Consider the following 20,743-nt stretch of genomic DNA (forward strand, 5'->3'; position numbering starts at 1 on the left):
GTAACTGAAAGTGTGTTGGCTGAGCAGAAAGGAGATGAAGCATTGACTATTTGAACCCAAACTCAAGGTTTCCTTTAGAGCAAGGTGACTGAGGCTGATCTTCCTTTATCTTCCATCTGTTAGAATCTCCAGGAACAATAACATTGAGGGAAAGTAACCACTTCATTTCTCTGGACTTAGGGAAATTCTGCTGCCTCACTTTATTAGACAGATCCAGATAACCATGTTCATTGTTGTTTTATTTAGTGGTATACTCAGAAAGGTAGAAAATACAACATATGACCACAGTCGTAATATATAAGGCTGCATTATAATTACTATGTTTTCCTATAACTTCATGGAATTATGAAGAACACATTATTTTTAAAAAGGAAGCTTAACAAGATAAAGCAACACTGTACTATAGTCCGGCTAAAGCTATGTGCACATGCATACATAATTTATGACCTATGTATAATTCATATGTATACAAACACCATACTTTATTGAGGCGAAATAGCACAGCAAGGTTAAAAACAAATGGCTAAGCTCAATACAGGCCTTACAATGCCACTGAAAGCCATTTTACTAGCATAAAGGCCTCCAACATGCTGGTATTTACCTACTGATAAATATTTAGACTACTTACATTTTGCTCTCTTGAAAACTAAGCCAAAATAAACATATTTTAAGGCAACCTTTGGAATTGTCAGCCTTTCTTATTTTATCTGCTTTGTGCTATATGCTATTCACAATGACAATCAAAATATTGAACAATAAAGGACAAAGGTTTGAGAATTCACCTTGAATCCATCTTATCCTTTTATAAAATTTTTATCCAATGTACACAAAAGTCATATTTTTATTACATTTACTGGGGTGACATTACTTATTAAGATTCTATAAACTTCAAGTACACATTTCTGTGATACATGATCTGTATACTGCATTGTGTACCCACCCACCACCCAAGGTCTTATTTTTCAGAAACCTTCAACTTCCAGTTTTGAGGAGTTATATTATTGCTTTTTGGCTCCTATCTAATTACTACGTGTTATAGATTTTTAATTTTGATTTCATGTTTGGAAAAGCATCTATTCACACAAGTCTCAGTGCTGATTTAAAAAAAAAAAAAAAACTCAGAAAATAAGAACTTATATAATACAGAGTGATTTGTCTGCAAGCTATTCAACACTGCTGCCCACTTCCATTGTATCTTTGGAAAGATAAACTATCCAGTATACGAGGTTGAATCCTGCAAAAGCAACCGGGAAGAGAATCCGAGAATACTGATCTATTTTACTGGTGCTTCCAGTGGCTGGAGAGAGCGGTGGGGGAGTGACAGGTGTTGATGGTAAGATGGGAGCTCTAGGGAGGACTTTGCTGGCTTCAGGGGCTGGGACTATTGGCAAGGTCAGGGAGCTGATTCTTTTCTTCAGGTAGTACTTGGAGTCAGGATGCTGTAGGTAAAAGGCAAATATTCAGCTTTGGTAAAGAATAGGGATCACTTATTTAGATTCATTTTTTTATTACTAATAAGTATTTATCAACTATTTCCCTATGATGTAAGACCAAAAAAAAAAATCAGCAAATCCTTATAATATTTGATGGTGCTACTTTTCCAAGAAAGTAGTAAAATAATTTTTTAAAAAATGATTTGCTTTCATCCAACATCTTATAAATTAATACATCAGCAATTGATGCTATGCATGTTCCACATCCCAGGAACTGTGTTGAGATTGTACCAGTAGGAGTACATGAGTCAAGTTGCAAAAGTTTATCCACCCTCTGGTTATGGTTAAGCCTGCGGGGTAATGAGTTTGGGCAATGAGAGGGTGTTTCCATTTGGTATATTAGTTAATATAAGAAAATAATAGCTTGGTTAATTGATACCATGCTTCTAAGACACATTCCCATCCTGCATCATCCTCATCACACATTCATACATTTGAACCAGCTGAGACTAAAGAAATATATATAAAGATGCTCATATGTGTCAAAAGCCAGTGACAAAGATTAAACTGCCCTTTGGTTGACTCTTTGACTGTTCATCCCTTGAAGTACAGCTGCCTCTTAGTTCAGAAGTTCTGTCTTGAGAGCTTTCTGCTTCCCATTCAGAAACTCTCCACTGGTTTCCTTCCAGCTCAAGTGACCAAAAAATGATTCATTTACCACCCTCAGAATTGTCACAATCGGTTTCTCTGTCATTAAAATTTCTGTTCCATTGAAATCATTAGACAACCAATCTTAATTCTAAAAGGGATATTTAGCACATGAATTGATAGATGAGAAATACAGGTCCAGATAGGAGAAATGCGTGGGAGGGGCGGGGGGGGGGGGGGGGGGGGAGAGGAAGCAAACTCCCACCCCCCATTGCACAGCTGGTGATCAATTTCAGTGATTGATTCATCCCTAAATTTTATCATCTCTATTCTAAGGAATGGGGCTTATTCAGAGATACTAACCTGTTTGCTTTAGATTCCTTTTACGCCTTTGTAAACTAGGGGCCTTTCTCTGATTCTTCCCTTTAATTATCTACATCCTGTGATCCTCACTTGCCTGGCAGCCAGGTTGTCCTTGCTGGGTCTCTGCCTTCAAACATTTGCTGTACATCATCCCTGCTCTTCTAAAACCACCTTGTTTTCTCCCTGGCAGCAAAATCACCACTTTGTTGCCTGGCAGGGTATATTGCTCATGTGGCAGATGCCTGTGGCTTTAGCCAGCAACCCCACCGCACCCGGGAGAGGGAGCCACCTCCCCCTGCTGGTTAAGCCATAGGACCAGAGCGAACCAGGGATGTGGTGACATTTGCACTGTGGGAAACAACCCGCCCAAAGAGCCTCCTCTCTCTGCTTGAATGTTGCTGTGATTTGTCTCTGAGTACCTAAATAATAATAATCTTGATAGAGAGTTCAAGCCCTGTATGCTTTTAGGGGACATGGGGAAATCTGTTTCTTCACCAAAAGCAAAAAGGAATCTGTGTACTCAAGTCTAATTTGATATGAACACAGTGAATTTCAAGCAAGTATCTTTATTTATTGTCTATTGACGCAGGATTGTGCTAGACACTCTGATCAGAATTAAATAAATCATAGGTGTTGGAGGTAGAAAATAATTTAAAGTATAGATAGACCAGTCTGCTGGTCTAGGACAGGAAATAAGTGATACTTTCTATTAAAAATATGTGACAGCTGCCCAGCTGGCCTGGTTCAGTGGTTGAGCATTGACTTAGGAACCAATTCCCAGTCAGGGTATATGCCCAAGTTGTAGGCTCGATCTCCAGTGAGGGGTGTGCAGGAGGCAGCTGATCAATGATTGTCTCTCATCATTAATGATTCTACCCCTCTCTCCTTCTCCCTTCCTCTCTGAAATCAACAAAAAATATATTTTCAAAAAATCTATGACAGCTAAGGACCAATGTGTTCAAATTCACCAGACACATTGTGGATAGGACCAGAGTTGTGGTAGTTTGGTCTCCATGGTCTTAAAGAAGAAGCATAGCATCATCTTACAAGATCTTTTATCACATTTCTCAGGATTTAATTTGAATTTTCATTCAGTAAATATTTCATTAATATATTCCTTTTCTGACCCAGTAAAATGTGTCACTGTTTCATTCTCCAAAAAGAAGTATTCTCCTCCCAGATGGATGGAACATTGAAGTCTTTTACTCTAGTAAAATGTCTAAGGATCATGATGAAGTCACAGAGGGCAAGCCTTTAGAGCAGATTTTCTTTCTAAGTTTGTCTTGACTTTTTTCCTTTTTTAAAATATATTTTATTAATTTTTACAGAGAGGAAGGGAAAGGCATAGAGAGTTAGAAACATCAATGAGAGAGAATCATTATCAGATGCCTCCTGCACACCCCCCACTGGGGATGTGCCCACAACCAAGGTACATGCCCTTGACCAGAATCAAACCTGGGACCCTTCAGTCCACAGATCGATGATTTATCCACTGAGCCAAATGGGTTAGGGCTTGTCTTGTCTTTTAATAGAACACATTGCCTCTCTGAATTTGTTTTCCCTTTTAGGGACAAAGGAGGCAGGCATTGAAAAGTTCATTGACACGAAAAAGTGATTGTAAAACATAACCTGCCATAAAAATGTAAGGCATTGTTTCATATCTCCCTCTTTTTTAGAGATGTGCGGGCAAAATTATTTGTCAACTTCTTGGCATTGCCACAGTGTCACAAATGACTTAAAATGAGGTTGCCAAGTTCTCCTTGTCCAGAGTTAACCAACATCATTCAAGACCAAACACCATGAAAATGTTAAGCAAGTGGCATTAGCCTGGAATTAAATAGCCCCTACAATAGCATGCCCCCTTCCCTCAATGATTTCAAAATAATCTCTAGGGAGGGTTGCTTAAGTGTTAAGAGGACAGGAGTGTCAGAAAGCCCTGGATTGCAAGTCCATGGATACTACTGAGCTGCTGCAACTTAGAAATGCCAGAGATTTCATATACTCTCTCTAAGCCTCAATGTACTATCTTTAAAGCTAGGGACAATGATTACTTTCTTTGATAGTGTTCTTCTTTACTTTAAGAATTTGAGGACTGTTATACACACACACACGCACACACACATACACACACACACACTTTGTATACTTTTTTGCCTGCTTAGCTGCTACAGCTCTTTTAGCTATTATAACATACTTCCCTTTAAATATTATTTCTGTAATGCCTTATCTCCTTTCCTGACATTAATGGTAGAGGGCATAGTTTTGTAATACATAAATATTCCACAGTGCCTGGCTAATGCATGAAACATAGTATATGCTTAATAAACATATGCTGAATCAACAAATAAATGAAAATCTAAACATTTTTCAAGATTTCTTTCAGTCAACAGGCAAAGAGAAAAGAGCAAAAGGTCTTATGATTATATTATATTTTAGTATGTTATTTTACATTACATTATAGGTACTGTATCTAAATGCTTGCTATTGAAAAGCATTGCACGGCACTTTGCATGCATTATTTTGTTTATTCCTAGAAGGAATCTATTATGTAATAATATTATTTTCATTTTAAAGATGAACAAATGGAGTTTTAAGCAGAAAGCTCACACAAGTAATGAGTGGCAACTCCCGAATTTAATCCCTCTTAGATACCAGAGATCACATTCTATAATTGTTGTTTCTTCCCATCAACTTTATGATTTGGAGCATGGTTTCTCCGCCACAGAGCCATCAACATTGTGAGTAGGATAAATCTTTGTTGTGGGGGGCTGTCCTGTACATCATGGGGTGTTGAGCCGCATCTCTATCCTCTAGCCACAAGATGCCCATAGTACCCCTCCCTCTGCTTCTTCCCAGAGTTATGACAACTGTAAATATCTCTAGACCTTTCTTGCCAATATCCTCAGGGTGGAGGGTGGGAGAGGGTAATCACCTACCATTGAGTATATCTACTTTACAGTCACAATGGTCCCACAGCCCAAAGGTGATTGGAGGATGTGTAACAGGAAGCAAAAACATATGCTCAAGGAAATGCATGACACCTGGCTAAGGCACATGTTGGATAATCAACTCCTGGATAATTGGAATTCATAATACAGGAGACTCAGAACCAATTTAGAAGAATCACATTGAATTTCTGAAATGAAAAAGAAAGCCAATTTTCCAAGCCATTCAGCTTCAGGTTTTCATCAGACCCAGCCTGCCTGCTCATTGTAAGCTTAGCAGCTTCAGTTGATGGTGAAATAGGTTTTAGTCATCGTCCAGATGAGGGCTCAGCTTGGGGCTGTCATAGTATTGAGTGGAACACCTGTGGTTTTGAATTCTTCCTTGCCCCCCTGCTGCTGAGTGCCATCCTGCTATGGGTATTTTAAGAGCACAGCTTTGTTTTAAGTAACACCATATTGCAAAGATACTTTGAATTAAGCTGGACTTTAAGGCAATAAGTATTTGATGTAGGGATAAGGCACTTGGGGAGAACTTAGAGCAATTCAGATACAATGTTCAGTGAGTCTTACATGTTACAGAGAAGGGGGCAATGGATTACCTCTCAAGAGAGATTCTAGCTGGGGACTGCAATCCTCAAGGGACTAACATTGCATCTGCTTCTAGAAACAGCAAAGAGGGGCATCAAAGATAAGATAAAATATTTTTTTAAACATTTAGTATTTGACATTTCTTTAAACTGTCCTATTGCATTAACCTATCATATCGCTATGGAGAAAATAAGAACTCCATCCAGTTTCCCTGCATTTATGCTACAGCTGGTAGAACTGGAAACAGAGCTGAACCCAGAAGTTCTAGAGAAAAGCAGCTTATTGGCAGCAATCTGGTGGGTTGCTGGTGCTAGGGGCATGTCTGGAAATCATATTGGAATGTTTGGAGGGTGAGGAATGGAATATTAGATGAGGATTTGATAGAATATATGGGGCAAAAGCTAACCTCCTACATCCCTCACCTAGTCCACCGTTCCCTTTTTGTAAGTCCAACAATGGCACAACTTTAAGAAGGGGCACCGTGAACTTTATGGTGTTCAGAGTCTCTGATGGTCTTAATTCAATCCTTCATTCTTTTGAGAAATGGTGGTACTCATGTATTAGCAATATTTGAAACCAAGGAGGTAAATCTTTCAGTATTCTGTACTTCCCAGATTGCGAGCCACATGCTGCTCTTTGGCCCCTTGAGTGTGACTCTTCCACAAAATACCACAGCCTGGGTGAGTCTATTTTGAAGAAGTGGCATTAGAAGAAGTTTAAGTTTAAAAAATTTGTCTCTCAAAAGAAATTTCAATCGTTGTACTGTTGATATTTGGCTCTGTTGACTAATGGGTTTGCTGACCACTGACCTAGGTAATGGTCCAGCAGACATTCCAACCTTGTCAAGGGAAGAGGCCCTATGGATGTCACTCATTAATGTATCCTCAGGATTTTAAAAGAATCTGCCACATAAAAGTACTTACAAAAATTCCATGGGTAGATACTCAATAAATGGATACTAGGTGAAAACAAAAATGAATAAATGAATAAATAATGTAATCAGTAGAACTGAAGCTATTGTCCAGACTAATGACATTTTGATCAATTTTGTTTGTGGATAATTTACCAAGAACATCATACCTCCTCTGAAAAAGAAAAGCCACATTGGATGCCTTAATGGGAGGGGGTTGGAGGAGGGGATTCTCTAAGGAACAAGTAATGAGGGCTTAGATTTTTAAAATAACAAGGAAGTTAGCAAAACATTCAAAAAGAGAACAAGGTCCAAACTTGGTTTTGCATGCAGAATAGTATACCTCAAATGCAGGTTCTGAAATACAAAGACAGGAATAGCTCTCTAACGCCAAGATAACCTACCAGATAAAAACAGTAAGGAAAAATGCCCTATAAATACAAGAGAAATTGTGGACACTTCCTTCTCAAAACCTAAAAAAAAAAAATTAAAGTCTCTAGTTCTAAATGACTTAAAAACCGAAAACTAATTAATCTATGAGTACTTCGGAGGATTTAATTTTTGCGTTTCTATCAGTTTGAGTACTAGATTTAAAATGCCTGAATTTATTGTCATTATCTATAATAATAAAAGCGGGATATGCTAATTAGGCCAGAAGTCCTTCCGGACAACCTTCCAGACGAAGCCAGGCTGCGAGGGAAGCCCAGGTCCTGGGTACCAGAGAGAAGCTGGTGCCAGCAGCCTGGGGAAGGAAGGCCTACTCTTGCACACATTTTGTACATCAGACTTCTAGTTTTATTACTGGTATATTTAAGGTCAAAAATCAGTGATAAACTTTTTTCCACATTCATTATAGGAAGTTGCTTTATGAAAAGCAGTGATTCCATTAAAATATAAAAGAATCATATAAAATATTCAAGCTCTTATTTCATTTCAACTTCACCATTGGCTTGCTATTTCAGTGTCCAAGTTACTCAAGTAATGCTATTTTGATTACAACTGGATAGACATTTTTAAATGTCATGATATTTGAAAGGAAGAAATGACCTAGCAATCATAATATACCATTGTGTTGTATAACTTTTGTTCTGCTACATTGTATAAGACAAGCCTCCAAGTTTTGGCATAAATAAATAAAATGTAAATGTTATGTGTAATCATCTGTATTTATTTTTGACATTATAAGATTGGTATTGGTAAGTTTAACTTTGTTTTTATTTTTATGCTTTGACCTAGCCTTTCAGAAATGAAATTCTTCTCTTTATTGCCTTAAAATATTTTCAGTAAATTAGAGCCAGGTTTAGAAATATATTTTTCATAAGAAAGACATCAACTTGCAAAAAAAGGTAATTTGAGATGACTTAAATGCAATATTGTATCCAGCTTCCCAAAGCATTGCACAAGATAGTTTATATGAAGTCCTGAAATCTTAAATTTCATCTTATTAATAAATTATACCTTTAAAATAATAGGCTAAGGAAATAATAACCATACTTTCTCCAAGGATTTGAAATCATATCCTTTCAGTAATGTATATTTCAAAAGAGTTAAAGTAAAGAAGTTGGTCTTTCTATTTCTATATCAGATCAATGAGCATATTCAAAATCATCAGAATTATTTTTTTACCCTGCTTCTCATGAATTTCTCTTTTAATTTTTACCATTTCTCAAAATGAACTGTTAAGCTGAATTCTTATATGCATTAATTCTTCTTCCTTTATGGATGTATGTTAACCTTTAGACAATATGTTGATTATATAGTTATATAAAAACAGATGATTTATAGCATAATCACTTTTGTTTTTTACTAGCATAAAATAATTCTCAAAAACTTTTGGAATTTATTTTTTTTAAAGTGATCTTTAAGTGTATTAGACAAAACCTTCAGGCTAACATTTTTGTTATGAAATTTATATTTTATCACCTTTCAAAACATATCTACACTTAAAAAACATCATTAAGGCAAGGGAAGGATTTGGGGAATGACCTCACCTACATTCTGAAAATATATGTTTCAGTGTTTGAGGAATTGCTGGGGAGGGGAAGACCTCTGTACAGTTTGTAGATAGCAAAAGTTCTAGAATCAATTTCTAGTTTTCCTACCAACTAGTAACTAATGATTTTCCTCTGTTTTCAATTTGTAAGTGAAAATAATTGGACTATATTATATGACTTGTTTTTTAGTTAGTGATATTTCAAGAAAAAATATTTACATTATATATTTTCACTTGTCATGGGAATAGCCTTACAGTATTTTATTTCTTACAGAAAATGTAAATTGTCAAACAAGTTTCTTAGTTTATCAAAGAGAAAAGTTTAAGTAAAAAAAATATATATATATATATATATATATATATATATATATATATATATATATATATAATTCTTTAGCTGATAGATGCCTGAGAAGTAGAATACTTAAAGCTTTATAATTTTTATCATAAAAATTAACCAAGAATTAACTGGACTGTATGTGGCTCTACAATTTGGAATATTCAAGAGAATTGATCAATTACAAGGAAATTTTCGATTGAAATATCTGCATTACTAAATTTTATAGAGCAAAATTCTTTTTCTAGAGTCACTGTTTTGACTTTGTATTCATATAAAAATCTATACTTGTCTATCAATTCTATAATCCATTTAAAAAGTTTGTGCAACTTAATTTGTTGGGAGAATTTACTCATATGTAAAATTGAAATTTGGGGGCACATTAATGATCCTTGAACTATTAATGCTGTCATTTGTTTCTTACTCAAAGCACCTCTGAAGATTAGAGCTTAGCCATGGCAAATCTAAACTGAATGTATAGGTATTTCTCACTGAGCATAAGTCTTTGACTAAAATCATACCTATAGCAATGTTTTCATATATGAATATGAGAATATTTTCATATGCTTCAAAAAAGTGGCTTCTGATTCAGCACTCATATAGCCTAATACTCATATCCTGTCCTCATGAATGAAACCAACCAGCAGATTTCCAATAAAAATTGTCCGTTCCTTCAGAGTCCCTGTTTATTTCCCTCAGGCTCTGAAGCCTCAAAGGCTCATCAAGAACATTATTTTTTTTTTTTAACTTTATTCTCCCTAGTTGGTAAGTGAACCTGTTCAAAGTAAGCATCTAAAGGCTAAGAAGAATATTCTTATCTCTGCGAGCGTGAGACCTGCCATTACTAATGAGGGTGATGAAAGAGACATGCCGAAAGTTCAGGTCAAAGATAAGTGAAGGATTCTTGATTGGCTTTTTTTCTGTGAAATTCGAAACGCAGTTGGCCTGGAAACTAGGCTTATGTAACTTCTGCTCAACTAATACTACTTTGGGACTATTTTGTTGTTTGTGATCACCATTTGGATTGCCTTTTTTATATGCTGGGTAAGATTAGTAAAATAAACAATTACCAAGACAATTTCAGCCTCCAAGGGTTCCATTGGTTTTGATATTGTCGCTGGGGGTGAGGCTGCAGTCTGTGTCTTTCTTTTGGCCTTTTGTGTCTGAAGGTTGGTGAAGTAGTTGACAGCTGCAAACTCAATAAGAGCAGAGAAGACGAAAGCAAAGCACACAGCTATGAACCAGTCCATGGCAGTTGCATAGGACACTTTCGGCAAGGAGTGCCTGGCACTGATGCTTAAAGTGGTCATGGTCAAAACAGTGGTGATCCCTAAAATGGAAACGAAGAAGAAATGAAGTATTAGCATTTAGAATCTAATAAATATATAAAAGGAGAACATTTGTTGGTGAGGATTAAACTCTCTCCAAATGTAATTTTTGTTTTTATTTCATTGCTTTATAATTGTTCATAATTATTATGATAGGTATTATCATTTTTGTATCCTTTCATACCTTGTGCAGTGACCTAGGTATAGGTCACTGTAATAACTCAAAACATATTTTGAATTGATTTAGCTTAACTGTTGTAAAATTTAAATCATGAAAAATTTTATTTACTTATTTAGAAAACTTAAAGCAAATTAACACTAAAGTAATAAAACCTTGAACTTCTGATCAATTTTAATAGCTGATAATATATTTTATCATGTTTAAGAACTCTGGTACAAGTAATATTCATAAATTGGATTCCTCATGTTTTTTTTAAATTTCTAGCTTGGTTTTAAAGTAAAGTATTTACTCATATTCATCTGCCAGCAGCTTTCTGTCTTGTATTCTGAGTTGGGGAATTTATATAATTTGAATATGGTCAGCATAATTATGTATATATTCTTTTATTATTTGCAGAAAGAGATCTATTCTAATACAGTAAATTAAAAAGTCAAAATTCATCTGAAATTTCAGTTCAACTTTTGTCTTCCTTAGGAACTGCCAAATTGGTAATCATAACAATTCATAAAAAGTTAATATTGTTAGTGCTGATATTTTCTGTTATTTCTTATTTTACATTCATCAAAGCTAGTGATGGTTCTATACATCATAAATGGGACTAAATATTTAGGTTGAAATATGGGAAATTAGTAATACTTAACTCTTTTTAGACACAGAAAAACAGCAATTTTTTATGGTTCAAACTAATAAAAATGAGATACAATGTATATGTTATGAGTTCAATAACTTAGCCTATTTTTATGGATTTACATGTAGGTTTTAACTTTTAGCTCTCCCTTGGTTATGAAAAATCAAATAAAGATTTTTTTTAAAAAAAAAGCCTTACTAAATAGGACATATGAAAGTCACAGGAAACCAGCCAGAATTCTCACTGAAACAAATTTTTTGTTGATTCACCACACAGCTTGTAATAAGATAAGGGTCATTTTTCCTGATACATGTGTCTGAATGAGATACGTGTCTTATTTCCTTTGTGGACTGAAAAAGTGCACTGGTGTGAATATTTCCCTAAACGACCCAAGGCCTGAGAGCTGGAGGATGAATGGAAATAGACTCCAAAGAGTGAAGCATACCAAAGACAGTTCTGGCAGGAACAGACTCCTTATTAATCCAGAAAGACACTTGGGAAAGAATGACGGTCATAATGCAAGGAGTATATATCTGAATCATGAAGTAGCCCATCTTCCTTTGCAAATGGAAATTAACTGTCATTATTACGTATTCACCTGTTGGAAGACACATATATCATTATTATTGCCATTGATAGTGTGTAAAAAAGAATACAACTGGGCATAAACCTCGCAGGTTTTTAAATTAACTTGGGCCAGAAGAAAACAAGCAAAGGCATAATTTAATGGATGGCAAGGGCATTCATCACCAGGCGATAGATACATCCGCTCACTGTTTTCACTGGGGTTCTTTGTGTCATTTGCATCCAAAACTATTCATTTCAGGGATGCACAAATCTCTACGTACACATGGCTGCAAAATCAATTTTAAAGAAAACTACTCATCACTTCAAAACATCAAGCTTATCTGAGGTTGACGAATGCAAAGGAAGAAGAAATAGATATTTTGAAGATGCCTCGCCAGAGTCACCTTGCATCCATGCATTGGTCAAATCCTCACCTGTGTTAGATTTAATCGTCTCGCTCGATGCTGTTTGTCCGATCAGATCATACTGGAGGAGGCTCGAAGATTCCTCTGGGACTTCGACTGAGTACAGTGGCCCTTTTTTCCATGTGTATATGATTTCACTTTTGGGGTAGGCATCTGCATTTTTAAAAAAACAAATTAAACATAATAGTGAATCTGACTACTAGTGGGTTTTTCTTTCAAAGCAAATTTTGTTCTTGTAATATGGAAATACAGACACGAACTTTCTTTAATGCTTTTCTTTAATCTGGGTAACTGAAATCTCTGACTGTGACAGATATGATTAAGTAAGTATATTCCAGGAATCACACTTTGAATGTCATAGTAATATTTTTCTTTTGCTTTCCAGTCTCTGGCTAAAACCAAATAATTGCCTATTTAATGCATTTTTTTTAATCTCAGAAGTTTTTTTGTAACTTACAACTCCCAAACTTGAGTGGGCAAGCATGCCCGTCCATGGGAAAGTTAACCAGCTTCATGGGACAGTCGGCGTTGATGGTAAGCCTAGGGACATTGAAGTGAAAGGTTCCGAGTTAGTATGATGGACACATTAGTTGGGCAGAGGCAGTAGAGTTGGAAAAAACCTTACCTCATGGTGTATAGAATGGTTCCATTCTGCATTATTCTGAAGAGTTTATTAGGAGTTGTCATATTGTGAGCAATTGATTTTTTGCCATTCCTGAAAAAAGTGTCAGGTGTCCAGATTTTACTGACCATCAAGTTATTCAAACTCAGAATTTCAGTTGGCCCTCTAAACTTCAACCGCTCATCAGTCCAAGTCTGGCGGAAGAAAACATCCATGGTATACTCCTAAGAGAAAATATGATATTTATGCAGGCTGGGCAGATGGTTTGTTAAGAACTAGAGGCCCGTTGTAGGAAGATTCCTGCAAGAACAGGGCTTCTGGTGGGCTTCCCTCCTGCCACCACCACCTCTCCTGCCCGCCCCCCCACCATGCTTTCCCTGCAGCCTCTGCCCTTCACCTCCCTGACCCCCCACTTTTTCTCCCGCCATCTCTGCCCCCCACCCCATGCTTTCCCTCACTCAGCTGCCTTCCCCCCTGTGCTTTCCCTCCTGCCACCGCTGCCCCGTGCTTTCCCTTCTGCTGCCATCCCACACTTTGCTGCCGCTGACCACCGCCCCTGCCATCCCACTCTCAGCTGCCGTCCCCCCTGTGCTTTCCCTCCCTCAGCCGCAGCAACCACCTTGCTTTCCACTTTCTCTCCCTCTTCCTTCTATGCTATCTCAGTCTTCACTCCTCCCTCCCTCAGCATATGCAAATTAACTGCCATCTTTGTTGGGTTAATTTGCATACTCACTCTGATTGGCTGTGGGCATAGCAAAGGTACTGTTAATTAGCATTTTTCTTTTATTAGTGTAGATAGTTTATTCACCAGCTTATCTACTCAATCCTAAAACTTAAGGAACAAAGCAACTTTTTGTGGCAAAAATTTATCAGAAAAGTTATAATTTCAGTGAAGTGTTATTTTTCTCAAAGTTTGTATTATCATAAAGGATAGTGTTGTGCTGTGGAAATTTTCCTCCTTAATGTTGACCATCCTCAGCATACTTCTTTTTCTGTCACCCATCTCTCCACTATCAACTTTTCAATACCTCCATCCTCGATTTAGAAAAAAATATGAAAAGATAAAAACTCTAGGTTTTGTGTTGCCCTCCTTACCATCAGTTAGGCCAGTGGTCAGCAAACTTATTAGTTAACAGAGCCAAATATCAACAGTACAACGATTGAAATTCTTTTGAGAGCCAAATTTTTTAAACTTAAACTTCTTCTAACGCCATTTCTTCAAAATAGACTTGCCCAGGCTGTGGTATTTTGTGGAAGAACCACACTCAAGGGGCCAAAGAACCGTATATGATTTGCTAGCCATGGTTTGCCAACCACTGAGTTAGGCTAACCATTCCCCTTAGCAATTTGTATACCTTCAAAGGTGTCTCTGAGCATCATGATAACATTTAGTAAAGTTCCAAGGATGAATTTTACTTGACGAGCAGGCTCTTACTGCACATCATAATTATTTTATATTGTTTTCAGAGAACATAAAAGCAAATGTTACCATGAATACTCAGAAAGAATATTATTCAATTATGCACAATAATAACTATGAGTTTTAATTTGTGGTTTTTATTAAATAGCATTAAGATATTAAAACTTATGACAATAGCAAAAGTTAATGATAAATAACAATGTAATTATATCAAAATATTGACAGTAATTGTTTTGTCTACTTTATGCATTCTTTTACTAGACCTATTACTACAAGTGGTGATAATATTTTAAAAATCTAATTTGACACAATAGATTCATATAATAATGATTCAGGCTATAACAAAACTCTATTGTACAAATAAAAAGGAGACAAGTGCATAAAGTTCCAAGTATCTCCAGATATCAATTAATACAGTAGAATATGGTCATGCTTATTTATATACTAGAGGCCCATTACATGAATTCATGTATGGGTGGGGTCCGGCTGGCCCACCTCACCAGGGGACAATCAGGCCGGGCCAGCAGGAGGTTGGCCAGTCCTGCCCTTCATCAGGGTTGGTGGGGTGGCGATCAGGGTCCCAATCAGGCTGGTTGACCACTGCAGTGCACATCATAGTGACCTGTCATTATGGTCATTCTATCATTCCAATCACTTGGCTTTTATATATTAGATAGGTGACTCAGTACTCAAATGAAAAATATAGTAGTGAAATAATTGAAGATTCTGGTCTTAAGACATTTACCTCTCAAATAGAGTCCCTGTCTCCTCCTCTTTCTGATTTTCTTTTTAATTTTTTCCTCTTTCTCTTCCTCTTTTATTTCTGCCTTTTTCTTCCTTTTCTTCTTTTTGCTTTTCTTGTCAACTCAAAACACAGACCATGAAAAAGTCTCTAACAATTGTTTATCTAAAATTATATTCCCTAATAAAATGTAATGACTTAAGAGGATCCCAATATCACTAGACTTTTTTAAGCAGTAAGAGCTGTGTAGGAATCCTTACAAAGTTATGTTCATTTCAGTTTTGGTATTTATATTTTACTTTTAGGAGGCAGTGCTACCTACAAACTATGACAGCACATTATAATCTACTTTGTTGTAGCTAGGTCAGGTTTTCATTGCCACTTACTATAAATATCCTTTGATGAATATTGCCATCTGTACCTGGAGCAGAGTCCCAAGAACACCTACTGGTCTATTCACTCCATAAAAGGTGGACGGCATTGGCCTTTCCAAATGGCACCCTTCACTCTTTTAATTAAATATACTGGAAATTATGTACTACAAAAAAAAAAAAAAATCTATGTTTTAACTTTCATGGATGTTCTCAATATACTCTGGCATGGTACCTTAGCAGATTTTTCGTTTTGCTACTCCAAACATTTACTAGGATTTCATAAATATATGAAAAATCTTCTCTTTGAAGGGAAAATCAGTGCATGACATGTGGATGGAAGAGAGGAGAGGCTGTGCAATTATAAAAATCCCTCAGATTAAAGTGCTCAAGCAGAGCCCTTGGTGAAGGAGGGTAAGATAGGAATGTGCTCTAAGTGCCATGCCCTCCCAGCATGAGTTCACATAGTGCATGATGGTGTTGGTAACCATAACCATTATCATTAGTTCTGAGTCCTGGCCCTCTCTCCCCTTAAGTCAAGTTGCCCTCCTCATGCAGAACTCACTCACCATCTCCACATCTGACACGGGCCCAAAACTGGTCACATAAATGTCTATTTTGACTTCAGTGACAGCACCTGAAATTAGCACAGAAGGATGGGGGCAGTTATCACCAGGGGAGTTGAAAGATCTGAATTTAATGACTCTTCAGCAAACCCCGTCTCACAGCTGGAATTTTCAGCCCATCCTAGAGCCCCAGAATTTTTCAACTCTTAAAAAGTCATACCAGTTGCCTTATTTTGAATTTAATCTGGTCAATTTGAGGAATTTAAGGAAAAGAAGAGAACTAGGGGAGAACTCTAAAACAAAACAAACAAAAAAAAACTAATTGATATATTTAATGGGACAAATGCTATGAAAAAAAGTGTTTTATGTGGACAATCTCATTCAACACACAACTCTATGAGGTAAGCACTGTTCAGACACTCACTACAGTTGAGGAAATTGAGGCTGAAAGAGTTCAAATAACTCTATATAAGATCACTAATTGAACAGGGGCAGGTAGTGGGTGGGAATACACATATGGCCTCTCTCCAGGATCCCTGCCTTGGAATGGCGTTAAGGGGAAAGGAGTACAGATGCTTGGTCTGTTAAAGGATACTGCCTCTCACCTCCAAATCCGGGCCGTAGCCGATTGTCATAGCCTTCAAGCAAGTTGTCCAGGATGCGACTGATATTCTTCGAGTAGTCGTTTCCTTCATCTTCAAACTTCCCTTGGATGTTTTCTACCCTGTGAGTAGACAGTCAATGATCCTTACTCCCAGCCTCAGAGAATATGTGCTCAGTCACCTGTGTCTTCCCCACCACAGCTAATGCCACACCACCCAGGCTTCTTTCATGGTTTGGTATAGAAGCCACCCAGCGGGTGTGTGCTTCTCCTTTGCCCTGAGCTAAAAGGAAAAAAAATCAGGAAAAATATTTTACTTACCATAAAATAATGTACAGCCAGGGCAGAGGTGATGCCATTCCGCCGTGCACTGAAATGCCCATTTCGCCTTCCTCCTTGTTTGTCCTCCCCAACAGCCAGCTCCCCTTTGCCAATCAACTAGAGCGACCTTCTGGACACCCTCATGTCTCTTTTTCTTGTTTGCATCCAGCCAGTAATCCGGTAGATGCTGAAGTTGCCAGACAAGTTTTGAAGGGTCCCCCTTGTTCCTTTTTCACGTGGAACACGGAGGTTTGTATTCTCAGACTACGTCCTGATGGACACTCAGCCTCCTCTGCCTGACTGATTTGGGAAAGGAGCGTCGGCGGGGACAGGATAGTGCATGGTTGGAGAGCAGTGACAATAATCAGATAAGGCATTAGGGGAGATTGGTAGGAAGAAATCCACTGCTAGTTTTGGCATGGAACTAGCAGAGCCCTGTGAGAAAATCTGGAAAGCAGTGGCATCTTGCTGACTGAGATTATGTTCCAATGGGCTTAGCATTTATTATTTCCATGGTTCACAGAAGGATTCCTACACAGCTCTTACTGCTTAAAAAAAAGTCTAGTGATATTGGGATCCTCTTAAGTCCTCTTTCTGATTTCATCAGCTTTCTTACATCTAACACACCTCTTGTGTGTTTAAAAATTGTCCTTAATTATTCAATGAAAAAAAACTTATAACCAAGCAGAACAAATCCTGGCCATCTAGATATTGGGATAGTGGGTTTTTGTTTGTTTGTTTGTTTGTTTGTTTTCTTTAAGTGCTTTGCTGATCCTTCCTGTCCAAGATATGTCATCTCAAGCTAAGGTATATAAGTGGATCTTACCATTATCTTTAGAAACCTGGCCAGCTTCATGAATGGTGCCTGTAAGAGACAATGTCTGGAAAGAGCTGATTAAGATTCCCCAGGTAGAAATGCTGTAAGAATGAAGCATCTGTAGACATGGTTAATGTTGATGTTGCTAGCACTGTTTTAGTAGGCTTGCCACAGGTCAAAAGTAAAATGTTTGAACTGGAGAAATAGCATTTTTCCCCAGTCTGATAGGAGTCTCTTTAAGCCTTAATATTTTCATTTTTAAATTAAAAAGTAAACACAATAAAGGAAAACATTATATAGTACACATTGATTGTTTTATATTAACTAGAGGCCCAGTGCATGAAACTTGTGCATTGGTAGGGTCCCTAGCAACTGCCAGCTACCAGTCCGGGCCTCCCTTCCCAGACAGTCAGCTACCGGCCGAGGCCTTCCTTTGTTCCATGCCACCCCCTGGTGGTCACCACACGTCATAGCGAGCGATGGAACTCCTGGTCTCCTGGTCTCCTGGTTGAATTCTCAAGGGGACACTTTGCATATTAGGTATATATATATATATATATATATATATATATATATATATATATATATATATATATATATATATTACATACTATATTAATATGTATATATTAATTCAAAAACATAAGAACAAGAGGAAAATATCTCACTTCAACATCCTCCTGCCAAATCAAATTCACTCACTATCTATCCTAATTCACACAAGTCTGTACCTTCAGACCTAAATTCTATGAAGTTGCTGACAACTATTTCATACATGAAGCACTATCTTAGAGTCATTTCTGAAAACATGACATAAGTCATTTGAAGAGCATTTCAAGACATTATCTATAACCAAGAAAAAGCAACAGAAACAGAAAGGATGCAAGATTTTCTCTGAAATAGTTCTTTAAATTAAATTTATTGGAGTAACATTGGTTAATGAGATTATATAAAGTAGATATTTTTAAAATCCATTGTGTGTCCACTTCCCAAAGTTAAATCATCTTCTGTCACCATGTTTTGTGTCTTCTTTACCATTTACTAGCCTCCACCCCTCTCTCTGGTAACCACCATACTGCTATATCTATGAGTTTCAGTTTTATATTTCACGTATGAGTGAAATCATATTGTTCTTAGCTTTCTCTGAATAATTTATTTTGCTTAAATGATATTCTCAGGTTTATCTAGGTTGTCTCAAATGTATTTTATATGTTATTATGGCTGAATAGTATTTTATATATACATAACTAGAGGCCCAATGGCAGAAATTCATAAACTGGGGGCAAGGGATCCCTCAGCCCAGCCTGCACCCTCTCACAATCCAGGACCCCTTGCTACTTACCACCCACCTGCTCACTCCTTACTGCTCAGCTCACTGCTCCTTAGCACTGCCAAAGAGGTGGGAGAGGCTCCCACCACTGCCGTTGCTCTTACTAGTCATGAACCTGTCTTCTGTCTGAGCAGCACTCCACCTGTGGGAGCACACTGAACAACTGAACACCAGGGAGCAGCTCCTGCCCCCTGGTGGTCAATGCACATCATAGTGACTGGTTGTTCTACCATAATGGTCACTTGAGCTTTTATTATATAGAAGATACTAGAAACCCTGTCCATCAGTGGGGTCCCTCGACCTGTCCTACAGGATCTGGCTAAAACCAGCTCTCCAACATCCCCCTAAGGAACCTGGATTGCAAGAGGGTGCAGGCCAGGCCAAGGGACCCCACTGGTGCATGGGGTAGGGCAGGAATGCGGGAGGTTAGCCAGCTAGGGAGGGATAATGGGAGGGGTCCAGGGCATGTCTGGCCCATCTTACTCAGTCCCGATCAGCCAGACCCCAGCAGCAAGCTAAAGTACTGGTGGGAGCCTCTATCCTCTGGTGGTCAGTGAACATCATAGCAACTGGTTGACTGGTCAACTGTCTGTCCCCTGGTGGTTAGTGCAAGCTATAGTGAGCAGTTTAGCAGCCTTAGCATATCATTAGATATTATGCTTTGATTGGTGGAACGGATGACCAGACAACTAGATGACCGGACACTTAGCATATTAGGCTTTTATTATATAGAATATATAATCTCAAATCTTCTTTATCAAGTCCTCTATCAAAGGACACTTCAGTTACTTCCATGTCTTGGCCACTATGAATAGTACTGCAATGAACAGAGGGGTGCATATATCTTTGCAAATAAATATTTTCAAAAATTTTAAGTAGATACCCAGAAGAGGAATTGCTGATTTATCTGGTAATTCTATTCTTAATTTTTTGAGGAACCTTCAGATTATTTTCCATAGTGGGTGTACCAGTTTACATTCCCACCAGCAGTGAATAAGGGTTCTCTTTTCTCTACAACCTCCCTAGCACTTGCTATTACTTGTCTTATTGATAATAGTTTTTCTAACAAGTATGAGGTGGTATCTCATTGTAATTTTGATTTTCAAATTTTAATAACTAGTGAAGTTGAGTATATTTTTGTATCTGTTGTCCATTTGTACGTCTTCTTGTGAGAGGAGTCTGTTCAGGTCCTCTGCCCATTTTTTCATTGAATTTTTTGTTTGTTTCATGTTGATTTGTATGAGTTCTTTATATATTTTGGATATTACCACTTGTCAGAACTGTTTTTTGCAAATATTTTCTCCTACTACATTGGTTGCCTTTTTGTTTTGTTAGCAGTTTCTTTTGCTGTTCAGAAGAGTTTTAGTTTTATAGCGTCCCATTTAGTTATATTTGCCTTAACTTTCCTTGACTTTGAAGTCATGTTCATAAAAATCTTCTCTGAAACCAAGTCCAGAAGTTTAGTATCTATGTTTTATTCTATGTAATTTTATTGTTTCAGATCTTATACTTAGGTCTTTGATCCATTTTGAATTAATTTTTGTACATGGGACAAACTGTAATCTAGTTTAATTCTTTTTACATGTGAGTTTCCGATTCTCCAAGTA

The 20,743-nt window shown here is 37.3% G+C and overlaps 1 protein-coding gene across 3 annotated transcripts; it reads right to left on the reverse strand.

The window, feature by feature from the left end:
- Positions 1–218: 218 nt before the first annotated feature.
- On the reverse strand, positions 219–17,332 carry GABRA6 (gamma-aminobutyric acid type A receptor subunit alpha6). 3 transcript variants are annotated; one of them, XM_084884120.1, is made up of 9 exons: positions 16,990–17,331; positions 16,673–16,791; positions 16,071–16,138; positions 12,972–13,162; positions 12,804–12,886; positions 12,356–12,499; positions 11,800–11,952; positions 10,288–10,547; positions 219–1,439 (listed from the first exon to the last, which is right to left on the reverse strand). In XM_084884120.1, the coding sequence occupies exons 1-9, from the start codon at positions 17,049–17,051 to the stop codon at positions 1,164–1,166; spliced, it is 1,356 nt and encodes a 451-aa protein (XP_084740246.1). In that variant the 5' UTR covers positions 17,052–17,331; the 3' UTR covers positions 219–1,163. The 3 variants fall into 3 exon arrangements, with proteins under 3 accessions (XP_084740246.1, XP_084740245.1, XP_084740247.1); XM_084884119.1 differs by having other exon boundaries at positions 12,972–13,192; positions 16,990–17,330; XM_084884121.1 differs by lacking the exon at positions 11,800–11,952 and having other exon boundaries at positions 12,972–13,192; positions 16,990–17,332.
- Positions 17,333–20,743: the final 3,411 nt, after the last annotated feature.

Source organism: Pipistrellus hanaki (assembly GCF_964339955.1).
Source record: "Pipistrellus hanaki genome assembly, chromosome: 5".
NCBI lineage: Eukaryota > Metazoa > Chordata > Mammalia > Chiroptera > Vespertilionidae > Pipistrellus > Pipistrellus hanaki.

Excerpts from the sequence above, each read along its gene's own strand:
- GABRA6 (XM_084884119.1), bottom strand. The coding sequence starts at position 17,051 with ATGGGCATTTCAGTGCACGGCGGAATGGCATCACCTCTGCCCTGGCTG. Across the intron at positions 16,792-16,989 it reads TGGCTGTACATTATTTTATG|GGTAGAAAACATCCAAGGGA; the intron begins GTAAGTAAAATA and ends GTCTACTCACAG. Across the intron at positions 11,953-12,355 it reads GACGATTAAATCTAACACAG|GTGAATACGTAATAATGACA; the intron begins GTGAGGATTTGA and ends GTCTTCCAACAG.